Source organism: Hypomesus nipponensis, chromosome 21, assembly GCF_054491055.1.
Source record: "Hypomesus nipponensis isolate SF chromosome 21, ASM5449105v1, whole genome shotgun sequence".
NCBI classification, from domain to species: Eukaryota; Metazoa; Chordata; class Actinopteri; order Osmeriformes; family Osmeridae; genus Hypomesus; species Hypomesus nipponensis.
The window spans coordinates 13,561,943-13,576,615 of NC_140381.1; the positions used below are offsets into that span (position 1 = coordinate 13,561,943).

The 14,673-nt window shown below is 40.3% G+C and overlaps 1 protein-coding gene across 9 annotated transcripts in view; it reads left to right on the plus strand.

Annotated features, from left to right (window-relative positions):
* The window catches only part of LOC146238086 (mechanosensitive cation channel TMEM63B-like), a 79,706-nt gene that overhangs the window by 56,396 nt on the left and 8,637 nt on the right, over positions 1-14,673 (plus strand). For 7 of the 9 annotated variants that reach the window (XM_084685282.1, XM_084685287.1, XM_084685281.1 and 4 more), the window contains 6 exons: positions 2,924-3,030; positions 3,273-3,359; positions 4,082-4,147; positions 4,289-4,451; positions 4,902-5,007; positions 5,973-6,140. In XM_084685282.1, the coding sequence (XP_084541408.1) occupies positions 2,924-3,030; positions 3,273-3,359; positions 4,082-4,147; positions 4,289-4,451; positions 4,902-5,007; positions 5,973-6,140 (697 nt within the window). Of the gene's footprint in view, positions 1-2,923; positions 3,031-3,272; positions 3,360-4,081; positions 4,148-4,288; positions 4,452-4,901; positions 5,008-5,260; positions 5,941-5,972; positions 6,141-8,909; positions 8,971-14,673 lie in introns of those variants that run through there. The other 2 variants (XM_084685289.1, XM_084685288.1) reach the window with 2 other exon arrangements.

Genomic DNA, 14,673 nt, shown 5'->3' on the forward strand with positions numbered 1-14,673 from the left:
TCCTGTGGACAAAAAGACACGGACGCGGTCTCTTTTCATAACTTGCGTTTTACCACTGCTCTTCTTGACATCGCTAATCGAACAGCCCTCACTGATTTCACAAATGTGTTCAGCATCAAGCCTACGACAACTCCCGAGGGACAAAACACCCTTGCCCGTTGTCACAAAGAAAGGTCTGCTACAGTAGGCTATCCTCAGGATTTGCAAGTTAGCTAAACTTATAGTATATCTAAAATAATTGTGTAGACATAACAATGGATTCTGCCACTAAATGAGTGACTTGGCTTTATTGGCTTGGTTGGGCACCAAGTTATTTATATTTTTCAAGTCAATTTCTGCTTGATTCCTGCTACCTGTCAAGTCAAATTGCAGTGTTTTTTGGGTGTGTAAATTCACTTTGTTATGTAAATAAACTATGCACTGTGTTATTTCTGTAACACAGAAATGCTATTATAAGTCCCTGGTGCTTGAGCTTTTTTTCCTAAAAATATTTAGGATGTTCCAGTACTTATAGACTCAGATTATGCTGTATATATTAATGAAAACAGTGACCCAAGACTGGACTATGGATCCCCTGAAGTAGCTTTGGTCACCCCTTGGCCAACCCATTTATAAAACTCTACTTCCGCCACTGCAGGGTCGACTACCCTGACAAGGGCACCTTGGCCATGAAGTTGGTTGAGTGGAACCAAGACAGTATAATATTCCAGAAGTGAGCCATACAAGCAGACTCTTTGTTAAGTGTTCAGTTTCTCGTTCTCATCAGTAAAATATCTCCTCTTATTTTACTGCCGTTTTGACAAAGAGCATTGTTTAGTACAAAGTGGGGCCCAACTAAAGACTTCAGGGTTAAGCTAAGCTGTTCAAACACTATTCCCCATGAATGAGTAGACGCAGAGAAAAACAATGTCAAGAACTATAACAACTTACAATATTGTCCACCTTATGGGCTAATGCTGTTTATGTTGTGGTCTTCAATGAAATCAGAATCAGAATTTGGTTTTATTCGCCATGTAGGGTACACAAACACAGAATTTACTGTGGCCGGAAAGTGCAAGGTAGAAAAGTACAGTAGTTTAACTAATCCTAAGAACTAACAATCTAAAAAATAAAACAATTTAAAATGTAAAGTATAAAATATATATACAAATAAGAATATAAATATGAATGGGCAATAGTCCAAGTAAGGTGGCTTGTGCGTAGTGCAACAGGTGTCAGATTAATACTGGACTAATAATAGATAAATGTCAGTGGGAGTCCTTGGCCTTGTTGAAGAGGCCAGTAGCAGATGGAAAGAAACTGTTCTTGTGGTGTGAGGTTTTGGTCCTGATGGACCGCAGCCTTCTGCAGGAGGGGAGTAGCTGGAACAGAGTGTGTCCAGGGTGGGAGGAGTCGGCCACATTCTTCCTTGCTCGCCTCAGGGTCCTCGAGGTGTGCAGGTCCTCGAGGGTAGGCAGATTGCAGCCAACCTAACCTGCAGGTGTTGTCTGGTACGTTCACCTGGGAGAGCTTGTCCTGAAGCAGGGCGGGGATGATGGTGTTGAAGGCAGAGCTGAAGTCCACAAACAGGATCCTGGCGTAGGATGCTGGGGAGTCCAGGTGCTGTAGGGTGAAGTGGAGGGCCATGTTAACTGCGTCATCCACAGACCTGTTGGCTCTGTAGGCAAACTGCAGGGGTCCAGTAGAGGGTCTGTGATGGATTTAAGGTGTGCCAGCACCAGGCGCCCAAAATACTTCATTACCACAGAGGTCAGGGCGACTTGTCTGTAAATTAAATAGATGAGCTGCGCAAGGTATATTGAGGATTAAAATATTTTTTATTTTCGGTGTTCTTGAAGTCCATTATACTTTCTTGACATGTTGCTTGCATTGTCATAAGATTGGCCTCTTATGGTTCAACATGTTTAAGGCAAGGTCATTATCAATGCAATACCTAAATCAGCCAAGTTTTAACCTGTGTGACTTTGAATGGCCTCAAAGCCTAGAAATAATCAAATCTACTACAATTAACAAATATTTGGCATCCTTAAATCTTTCAGATATCTACTACAAATGAATGGGTCATTATCTTGTTAGGCAGAAGCCTGTTAACGACCATTCATTTGAATCAGGTGTGTTGGAGCAGGGAAACATCTAAAACTGGCAGGACAGGGGGTCCCTGAGGACCAGGGTTGAAGACCTCTGCAGTAGAGCATTGGTTAGAGAGCAAGTTTTACCACCTAGACCATGATTGCTGCAGGGGCATTTGACTTGATTACTTGGCAATTGGAGAATAGTATAGTAATTCCTGTTGCTAGGACTAGCATCCACATTGGTGTTGGTGCAATGTGGATGCTGCAAGAAACTCAATTTTGAGACTCAATTTTACTCGAGTGAATCTTAGAACAGTATCAGCATCTCATCATAAACCAAATAAACTACCAATTTGTTTTGTCTTTTTTGTGATGGATTGACTGGGATACCTTTTAATATCCACATGTACCTTTACTTTTCAAAGTTACCAATTGAGTCCAGTCAGGCAGGCTCGCTGAGTCTTGTGTGACAAGAAACTGCATGAGAGAGGTTGTCATGTCTAGGGAGGCTTGTCCCCTCACTATAAGCCCAAACAAAATTATCATCAAACCTTGATTTCAAAATTTATGTCAGCCCTGATCAGCTGGCCTGCCAATAAATTGGTCAATATATAGTAGACAATGAGTTATTATTTAAATCCAATACAATTTGCCCTTTGATGATCGACTGCTGTCAGGTATGATCTCAGTTTTATTTATTTTAAATGTTAGTGTGTTAGTAGGAAATTTGTGGGATTCACCAAAAGTCAATGTTGATTCATTGCCTCAAAACAAATAAGAAGTTTGTTCTGGATAAATCAGAAGGAATTTTTTTGAATAAAAAGTAATGAAGTCTTCAATCTTTTCTCCAGAACCCTATTGTTACACAGTTCTTCCCCACACTTCTGCTGTGGGCATTCTCAGCCCTGCTCCCCACCATAGTGTACTATTCTGCATTCTTCGAAGCCCACTGGACACGGTATGACACGCTAGTGCCCCATCTTTATCAGTTTCATTTACATTTGTGTTGTACATTAACATGTTGAAAAATCCCCCATGGTTGGGGGTCATTTAACATGTTAATCACAAAACATTGTATTTATTAAACAATCATACTGTATGTATTATTAATTATCATTTCATTCATGTATTATTGACTAGATCACTCTGTATTGCTCTTTGTCATGGGTGCCATTGTTCTTCTCTGTGTTTTGATGACAGTTCTGGAGAAAACAGAACCACAATGCACAAATGCTATACCTTTCTAATCTTCATGGTGCTACTTCTGCCTTCCCTTGGTCTCAGCAGGTACATGATGTAGTTTACTGTAGCTCACACTGTAATAATTATATTAATAATGCTACATTTTATTTGAAATGTACCTTTTTTTGTACTGAAAGCACTTCAGTAAATTACAAGCACTATCTTACAACATAATATACAACAACAGTAACAACAATCTCAAACAAATCAATAATGATAAACCTGATTAAAAAGGTAAGCGGTTTCTTAAAGCAACCAAACGAAGGAGAATTCCTAATGGAGTTCCACAGCTTATGAGCAATGCAAGAAAAGGCGCTATCACCCATGGTTTTCAATTTTCAAAGAGGCTGACATAGAACTGGCAGAATGAAGAGAGCGGGAGGAAGTATACAGTGTTACCAAATCACAAATGTAGATTAGAGCCAGCCCATGTCCTGCTTTATAGGTTAACATAATAATTATAAAATCAATACGAAATTGAACCGACAGCAAATGTAATTGAGACTGTACACTGACACTACAGCACAGCACAGGATGAAATTAGAAAGTGATACAGACTGTTGGTGTGAGGAACCTAGCTTCTTAACAATACTATACAATGTTAAATCTATTAAATTAAATAAGATGGTGCAAATGAGTGATCCATCACATACTGAACATTGATGTACATGTTTGTTTTTTTGTGAATTTGTTTAAGCACCGTATCATGCAAAATAACATTTTTGTTCAAAAAATAACAACTTTTTGTTCTTGTTTTAAAAATGAAGTTTGGACGTGTTCTTTCGGTGGCTATTTGACAAGAAATTCCTTGCCGATGCTAAAGTCAGATTTGAGTGAGTATTTTTTATGCTAAAATAAATCATAGAGAATTTTCTGCAACACCAGAGTTAAGTTTAATTATCCATTGTTCCTTCAAAGGCATATTAGTTATATCACCCAGTTTTGATCTAACTAGATTTCCATTTCTCTATCAGGTGTGTTTTTCTCCCTGACAACGGAGCTTTCTTTGTCAACTATGTAATTGCATCTGCATTCATTGGGAATGCTATGGATCTACTGAGGATTCCCGGCTTGCTCATGTATATGATCAGGCTCTGTTTGGCCCGCTCTGCTGCTGAGAGGCGCAACGTGAAGAGGGTGAGCATTATTAAATGCAGATCCAGCAATGCAGTGTAACTTCGTTTCAACATGCATGTTAGTAAATCATTGATTACCAGATGACTGACGTTGGCAGCGTCTCATACAGTATATATGCTGTACATTTCATATGATTCAACAAAACATGGGATACACTTTCAAGACGACCATATTACCAAACCAAATAGACAATTCTTTATACCAGCTTCGAGTTTTGAAATCCTTAACTCAGGCCCTTCTCAAATATATTTCCAGATAACCTAATAACATCTGCCACATCCTTTCAAGTCCCAACAATAGCAATAGATAGCACAAAAAAACTAAATCTTAAGAGGAAAATTCCTGCTGTGAATTCTATTGAACATTATTGAATTTTCTTACTTTTTAATGCTGTCTGTTTTTTGGGGGAATCTTAATAACCCTGAGAGTTTATGTTGTCTGTCACTGCAGCATCAAGCGTACGAGTTCCAGTTTGGTGCAGCCTACGCCTGGATGATGTCCGTCTTCACTGTAGTGATGACGTACAGCATCACCTGCCCCATCATTGTCCCCTTTGGTGAGTCAGCCCAGCTCTCCCCATAGCAGTAAGAGAGAGCGGATAGTAAGGAACACTCCTATCACACTAGGGCCATCTACTGTTTTTGTCTAAATGCATTGTTGCAAGTGCTGGCCTAACCCTAATACACCAGTTAATAGTGCAAACGTTTTATGTAGATGTAAAATGGGTTAAATAAATATATTTTATTTCTATATATTTTGGGGGAATGTTTTGTGGTCTGGCTGCCAAGGCTGGTTTTCCTGCATTTCAGGAGAATGCCTCCTCCTAGTGTCTGTGTGGCAGCACTGTGTGACTCATCGCTGGGTCATGGGGTCTGAACTGCAGCAGAAAAAGAGGGAAGGAGAGGTGTCCCGAATAGTGACACAGGCCAGTATTAAAGGGCCTCAAGACAGAATAGAAAGTCTCACAATACAGCGCTGCCTTGCAATGACACTGCTAAATTGTGAGGTGTCAAATTTGATTTTAGATGGTGACTTAAGTTGTGAGTTTAATCAATTTAGGCACCTTTTGATGGATAATTTACAAAAAGCTGTTTCACTATACCATGTAAAACTATCATTTATATTTATGATACGTGCATGCATTTTCCAGAGGTAATCTCTTTATATTACATTATATGTTGCCAGCATGTCTAAGGCTTCTGTCATTCCTAAATATGACCTCTTAAGGAAGTTGATTTTAGAGAGAACTCCCAACTTTTTCTCATGCTCCTATTAGATTTTGTCTCATGGGTGTACTGTACATAATTCGTTATCACATAAGTCAGTCCTAATTCGAAATCCAAATTACTTAATTGCTAATTTATGAATAGAATATTTCTAGTTTTACTGGTAATCCTTTTTTCATTGGGACTTTTATATTTAACCCCAAATCAAGACTTACATAGATGTCCTTAATCTTGAGCTAATTGTTTGTCAATAATAACAGTTATAGAACTAAATAGTGTCCTTCTGTTTTCCCAGGACTGATGTACATGCTGCTCAAACACCTGGTAGATAGATACAACATGTACTACGCCTACTTGCCCTCCAAACTGGATAAGAAGATTCACTCAGGGGCTGTCACCCAGGTGGTGGCTGCACCAATCCTCTGTCTCTTCTGGTTGCTCTTCTTCTCTACAGTGCGCACAGGTCAGCGTCTTGGGTTCAGTTGGAAGGGGTTCTTGATGTGAAAGGATACAATTTTTATGTATAAACACTATATTCGTTCAAGTTCTGGTTACTTTGTGGCCCAAATTGACATTTTGGTACAACATAATGTAATAAGATTTACATGGACTTGTATGATAAGGCAGGCCGTTTTAACATTTATTCCTAAAAACGTAGTAGTCACTATTTTGAAGTTACTAGTACTTATTCTTTAGTTACTAGTACCTATTCCAATAGTTACTAGTAACTATTCATTAGATACTAGTAATTATTCTTTAGTTACTGGTAACTAATCCAATAGTTACTAGTATTTATTCCCGTTTTACTAGTAACAAATTGCACATTTTTACAATTGTATTCTATGGGGCTCTGCTTTACAGATATCTACTATTTGTTTCCAACTAGTATCTATTCCAATTGTTACTCATATCTATTTCAGTTTTACTGGTATCTAATAATTAGATACTAGTACTTATACATTTGTTACTAGTATCTATTCCATTTCTTACTAGTAAAAGTTGCATTGTTACCAGTAACATTTTTTATTGAACTATCAAGTAGTCATTTTTACTCGTCACAAGCAATGACGAGTAAAAACGCAATTCGTACTAGTAAGAATAATAATGTTACTAGTAACAATTGTAATAGTTACTAGTAACTAAAGAATAGTTACTAGTATCTAATGAAAAGTTACTAGTAACACTGGAATAGATATTAGTAAGTATTGAAATAGTTACTAGTCAGAAGCATATAGTTGATATCTCAAATCGGAATAACTAGTATTGAATCATTTGGAGATATCCTCAATTTAAATATGAACTAGTAAGAATCTGTTTGGAGATATCTTAATTTTGGAGTTATCTTCATTCAAATGTTCTAAGGAATAAACATGAGGCAGACAACCACATGCTTCCCTTGTCCGGCCCACTCGCAATGGAAGCAGTTTTTTTCTCATTGCGGTCAAAATTATATAGCCTATGTAACGGGTATGCAACGGACGTGGTCTTGCTCCGCCAGGGCCGCCGTTCGCTGCCATTGGGAGTCGAACCTGCCACCTCTGGACTGCCAAGCGCAACCACTACCAGCTACGCCAAAGAAAAGCTAGCTATTTGTTGAAGTGGGTGGCCCATGACCTTAGGGGGGGGAGTTTCACCAGTTCACACCAGTTACACCTAGACGACAAGCCTCAAAATTAAACAAAGTTCGCGGGATTCTGAACGCATTCTTCACACGCTGTGTGCTATATTCTTTTTACGTTTTTGATCAATGAAAAATGCCAGAGCTTGAGTTGGCTTTGCCATGATAATACCTTGTATTAACCATTGATGGCTCAAGGGCATTACAGTAGTTCATCCACGCTTCCTTACGTTGGGGGAAACACTATCGAAACCCTTTGCTCACCAGTTATTATAGTTCATGACCAGTTTAATATCTGATCATCATTTGTTATATGCCTTCTGTATTTTACACTAAGAAATTAAATGATATCGTAAACGGTCTATGCATGACGTCTGACGCGCGATCTGTCGGTGCGGAGGAGACACCAGAGAAAGAAGACAATATATCGTTATGATTATTTTTATTTTCCCATGGGACCAATGTGGTATCATCCCTGTATTATTTATTTATTTATTTATTTTGTCCAAGAATAACTGGTGGAAGTTGTGGTTCAAAATGTACGAGTCAGAAGTATCAGCACTACAACAAGCTGGATGGTTATTCTTGACATTTTCTGTTTTTAGTGCATTTCAATTTAATAGCTATTTCTTGATGATGCAATATATGAAGGCTAAGAGAATTCATCATGAATTGTGTTGCCGGTGACAAACTCAGCAGAATGGACCACACTACTTCGGGCCTTGCGGCCTAAGTAGTGCCTTTCCTACAGGCGGTATAGGTGGTCGCCTAGGGCGCCACTCAGAGAGGGGCGCAAAGAAAATGCAGTTTTGCAATATTTTGACATTGAAAAATAGGGCGCCGCATGTGAAGCTCGCCTCGAGTGCCAAATGTGCTAGGTCCGGCCCTGGATGCAACCAGTCAGAACACTCTCTATAGTGCATCTGTAAAAGGTACTGAGGATGACACTGCGTTTCCATGATGGTATCAATTAGAATCTAGCTTTATTCGGATAATGCTAATTTTTGGGGCAACTGCTATTATCCTAATATATATGGCAGTGAATAAACCAAATCATTGGCCGAAAGCATGTCATATCCCAGTACAATACTTGGCGCTGTTTTCATTAAAACTAGTGGTGATACAGCCCTATCCGCCTGACCTCTTCACCACCACCAACAACAACAACATCAACATTTCGAGAAAGACGGTAAACGGAGAGCAAGGTGAAGCTATGTCCCTCTACATTTTCATGCATGATGACAATAGGAGTACTGCGAATGCAAACGGCGCTATTGGCTCGCGTTGTTTGTTTGTTTCTGCTGGGCCGGCTCCCGGCAGCGACAACTCATCGTCTTTTTCGTCTTCCAGGTCACGACCTGGGAGGGAGGGCGGTGGGACCTCAAGCATGCGCAAAGACGTAGAGTCCAGTTCATAGTCCAATTTACCGTTTAAACGCATGCGATGTCCGAATTATCAACCAACGCGGATCGAGTTATCTCGGGGTGTCGATCGGATCGCAATTATTCGAATAAAGGTGTTTACAGGAAAGGGATAATTCTATTTCAGTGTAAATAAGCCAGTAATTTGAATCCATGTAACCACGGTGACTGAGTCCATGCCGAACTTCTTCAGTCTCCTCAGGAAGAAGAGGCGTTTACGGGCCGCTTTGACCACCTTGTCCGTGTGAACAGACCAGGTGAGATCATTGCTGATGTTCACCCCGAGGAACTTGAAGCAGCTGATCTTCTCCACTTCGGATCCGTTGATGTGTAGGGGTGCATGCTCCTCCTCCTGCCGCCTCCTATAGTCCATAATTATGTCCTTGGTCTTGCTGATGTTGAAAGATAGGTTATTGTCCTGACACCATGATGTCAGGGTGTCAACCTCCTCTCTGTAGGCTGACTCGTCACTGTCAAAGTTGAGGCCCACGATGGTTGTGTCGTCAGCAAACTTAACAAGGAGGTTGTGGGTGAACAAGGAGAACGGGAGAGGGCTGAGCACAAAGCCCTGGGGGGTGTCTGTGTTGGTGATCAGTGTGATGAGGTGCGGTCACCGATTCTCACCACCTGTGGCCTCCCCGTCAGGAAGTTGAAGATCCACTTGCTTAGGGAGGTGCTTAGTCCCAGGTGCCCAGGAGCTTAGAGACGAGTCCGGAGGGGATGATGGTGTTGAATGCTGAGATGTAGTCAATGAACAGCATCCTCACATACTTATTCCCTTTGTCCAGGTGGGAGAGAGCGGTGTGCATAGTCAGAGCGATGGCATCGTCTATCGGGCGATAGTCGTTTATGCAGGTGACCTTGGTGTTCTTGGGCACAGGGACAATGGTGGTCCTCTTGAAGCAGGTGGGGAGTACAGACAGGCTGAGGGAGAAGTTGAAGATGAGGGCCCTACCTGATATGCCGTCTGGGCCAGGTGCCTTGCGAGGGTTGATCTTTTTGAAGCACTTCCCTTAGATGTAGGTGTGGAATACAATGACTTGTGTTTATGAGACCAAATGGCCATTGTTCTGATGTTTTAGCCTCAGCCAGTTGCGAGAACTGATAATTATATTGTTCTAGGGATTTCTCAGGTATGGTAGTTTTATTGATCATCTCATCTATAAATTGTACTCTAACAAACACTACTGGGTCTGTTGTGGATAATTTTATAAGTTTCCGTGTAAAGTGAAAATAAATCAGTCTTGAAGTGAAGAAAATCCTAAGTCCGAACAAGTCAAAAATAAACTAAGTCCAAAGGATGAAAATGATTTTAAGTGTTGACAAGTCAAAAATCAGGCTAAGTCCCAACAAGTGAAAATTATTCTAAGTCCCAACAGATGAAAAATAAACTAAGTCCAAAACAGACGCAATGGAACTCAGAGTCTGATGCAAAGGTTTATTCCAACACGGTAAAAAGTGAGTGAGCTCCCAAGAGCAGACTGTCCGTGTCTCTCTGGACAGTCCCTTTTATACTGTATTTTCTGCTATTATTTGTGTCATTTTTTGCTACAAGGTTACATTGGTACAATACAGTTGGTCACAGATACATTACATTATGCACCCTCACATTATTGGTCCCTTGTCCTGGGGTTACAGATTACAGGTGTTTTCCTAATACAACGACAATCCTCCCAATTTACAACTAGTGGCACTGGCCCTATGACAATTCTCCCAATTTATGGCTAATGGTACTGTCCCTGAACTCTGCAGTTACAGACATGAGTGTGTGGGCGCAGGGTCTCAAACGTGCCACTTGATTTATAGTTGGGGCCTCGTGCCTGTGAAAGTAGATGCATCTTCAAGTGTTTTTCTTTCCCGCATTCCTCAGCCCCTAATATCCAGATCTTTACAGTTTGGGCTTAATATTTTCTGCCAGTTTGTAGTATTAATAATAATCAGTCAAAAGCTTAACATATGGTTTCCAGTAATATAGAATATACTAAAAATATGGATAAAGTTTCATTTAAAATCAGATAAACCATTATATCATAACCTATCTTCATCATTACAACAATGTGATATCAAATTCTACGTCAGGTCCATTAATAAAAATCATAACATTGTGCACATTATTTTTGGCAGCATTAACAGTGGTTATTGCAGTTGGATAGAAACTGTGTTTTAGTCTGTTTGTCCTTGCCTTGATTGATCTGTACCGTCTGCCTGAAGGCAACATTTCAAATAGGGACTGCCCAGGGTGTGAAGTGTCTTTTATGATGTTCTGAGATTTTTTGAGACAACAGGATCTGTGTAGGTCTTCCAGTGCGGGGAGAGGGCAGCCAACAATCTTTTGAGCGGTGTTGATGACCGTCTGGAGCTTTTTCCTCTGAGCCACTGTACAGCTGGTATACCAAATGCATATGCAGTATGTGAGGATGCTTTCAATGGAAGCTTGGTACAAGGACACCAGCAGTCTTTGTGTGATGTTATTCCTCCTGAGTGTTCTCAGGAAGTACAGTCTCTGCTGGGCCTTTTTCAGCAGCTCAGAGGTGTTCACACTCCAGGATAGGCTGTCCTGTATGTGGACCCCCACAAAGCAGAAGTCTGCCACCCTCTCTACACTTCACTCCACACACGTGAAGTGTAACAAGTGTACTTTGTATGCTGTGTTGGTTGACTGATGGCACAGAGCACTGCCCAGCTTCCAAATCTGTGCCCACGCCATTTTCAAATAGCAGCGCAGCAGCCTGGTGAGCCTCAGGGGTAGATAATGTCAGTCGTCCTGCTTCGCTGAGGTCATCCATGTACCTGCAGTAATGCAAAACAGGACACAAATTTGGAACTACAGTCAAATAGTAGCCTTTGCTTCAGATAGGACAGTGGGGAGCGACAGGACACAAGTGTGAGAGTGTGCCCTAGCCAGCTGCAACACAGGTAAGGGCACCATCCCAAACTGTTAATAACACACATTTAGCATGTTCTGATTGGATAGCCAATAACTTGTCATGCAACACCATAACCATATATTGGCCCTTATTGTTAGAATTAAGCTAAGCTAAATGCAAGTTCTATTGTGTAGTCATTGCCATGGTGATTGTTTTTTAAAGGTCTCAAGGCATAAAAATGTCACTTTGAGGTTATTTAACATTAATATGAGTTCCCCTAGCCTGCCTTTGGTCCCCCAGTGGCTAGACATTTTGATAAGTATAAACCAAGCCCTGGTATTCTAGGTAGATAACATCAGCGCTCGACAGTTAGCAACCTAGTTTAAGTAATATAACCTACGGGGATCTCTAATACAAGGTATACTTGGCTAACCATATTACCATTGTATAAGTAATGTTATTCTAGTTCTCTGTGGTGCTGTCTTCTGTGAGGTGTGGTCTTCAGCAGCTAATTTGCATCTTAACTAGATATCTTGTTGGCAATGTTACTAGTACTTATTGGTTTTGGGATAAACTCTTGTCGGAATAGTTACTAGCAGTGTTGTGCACGTTCATACCTCTCATGAACTCGTTCAAAGTTCATACAAGTACATATGAATCGTTCACGTTCATAGTTCACCATTTAAATTCTGAACGCGTTCATAGTCCAGTTAATTTCATAGTTTTAATGCGGAAATTGAAAATGAAATACTTAACTTGTTTTTTAATACTTAGATAGGGTTGACCAGACGTCCTCTTTTACCCGGACATGTCCTGTCCTTCAAGACCTAAAAAATTGTGTTTCTCTGGGTCTTTCACCATAGACATACAAGTCTTTCACAAACTAATTATTACGCCCTTACAAGTTTTGAAAAGTGTATCTCCCTTACGTTCCACCTTCTTGACTAGCTCTTGACTAGAGTCATTGGTCGACCGCCTTCTCAGTGTTACCAGATGCACAATCATTATTTTCCAAATACGATCATTTTGAGCCTTTGGTAGCTACGATACTGCGGCATTTCCAATCTGGCAACACTGAGCACCTTACCGCCTCCACTAGTTGCGTTGTTTACAACAGCACACATCTGCAGCCATGCCTAAATGGAAATGTGTCTGATATATGATCATATAGCTTATGTCATTTGTGTCATTTCATTTGTGACATTTATGTATTCACATGGTTATGGTGCAGAAATGCGTGAGTTCTAAATATTTCCGACGCTCCCACCCATAGACATACGATATGTCTATGCTTCCACCAGAGTGAGTTATTTTTCCGAAACGGAAGCTAGCCAGCTTTAGTTAGCTTCAGAGATTTCAGAGTGGACGTGCTGCGATGATAGCTCAGTTTACAACAACAAAACACACAGATCACTTTGGTCTTGTCAATGGAACCATTTGGCAACTTTTTTAAAGTAAACTTTCGACTCAGTTTTTCTAACGTCGGTAGTTGTTGCAACAGCATGTGAAAGAAAATACAAATTTTGCCAGGCCAAAAAGAGCGTTAATCACGCGATAAAAAAACGACAGAATTTTTTTTTTTAAGTGTTCACATACTGTACTCTCCTGAAGAAAGTCCCAAAGGTTAAAGGTTTGGTCAAAATCCAGACCATCCCTTGGTACCACTGGCAAATCCAAGGGGTGGCAGCCACCTCCCCAGCAAAAAATACTTGCCACATCAATCTCCCATGCTAAAGCATAATGGTTTACATTGTAGTACATTTCATTCAATCAAACACTCCAGGAATTCGCAATGTTGCGATCGCACCAATTCATGCAAATTCGATTCCCCGCGAATTCAGCACAACGTTGCAATTTTAACTAATCACCGCAATTTTCCTGCAACTTGGATCATCGTCGTCTCCCACAACTCTCTCCAGTAGGGGTTACATCTAAAGTTTAGCCTGAACGTGTTCATTGAACGAAAGTTCATAAACTCGTTCATCATTTTCGTGATAGTGAACTGAAGGTTCTGTATTACTGCATGATAAACAATACTGTGAACACATTCATTCTGGTGTCTGTGAACTCTTTCACTCTTTTTAATTTCGTCTCTATAAGGTGCCAGATTTCTAGAGAATTCCAGGCGAAAAACACACCTTTAACAGTCCTGTATCCAGGGTCGCCCAACCAGTCAATCGCTGCGTGTTTTCTTCTACTGTCTCTGCCTGGCAAGGGTGAGAGCGCCGAGGTTGCGTAGAGGCCGAGAGCGGTATTGCAGACAGATTTCAATCTTTTTTGTAAAAAAAAAAAAGGAAGATTCCTCCTTTCAATGCGAATGTAAATCCCGGTTGGATAAGGATTCAAAATTGGATATGATGAAAATTGGCGTTATGGTAAGGTTATTTAGGGACCATTTCTCAATGGTTTTATTAGTGTAACCCTCCCACTATAGGCTTGTGATATGCACTACGCTCCGTGCTATGGAGGACCAAACCTGCCATATTTACAAATGAATGAATGAATAAATAAATGTCCACATCCATGCATTTAGACAGAAATAAACGAATATATATATTAATTAATGCACAATTGTCAATCAATAGTTACATATATTTTACATTTATGTATTTATTTATTTTGTATTAATTGATGTATTGATTTATTGATTTATTTATTCATTCATTCATTTATATATTCATTTATTTATTCATTTATTTATTCATTTATTTATTCATTCATTCATTCATTAATTCATTAATTGTTCCCAATATGATAATGAGAGGAGGCCAGTAGGCATGGAAACTGATGTTCAGACATTGCAATTAATCCAGAGCCATAGATTCAATCTAGCTAACGCCTGGGACACACTGGCTGCGAAGCGCCCTGGAGCGCCACAATATACTACGAATGGCGCGATGCTGTTCACACTAGACGCGCATTTCTCCACGCCGGTCACCAAGCCTTTCACCTTCTCTGAGATTTTCTTTTCTACATGTAAAGCTGACATGTACATAAACATGGCATAGGCTACAGGCTATTTAGGCAACTTGTTGCTCCAACAATAACCGTCGCAACGGCATCCCATTCCCAACATAACGTGGCAACGTT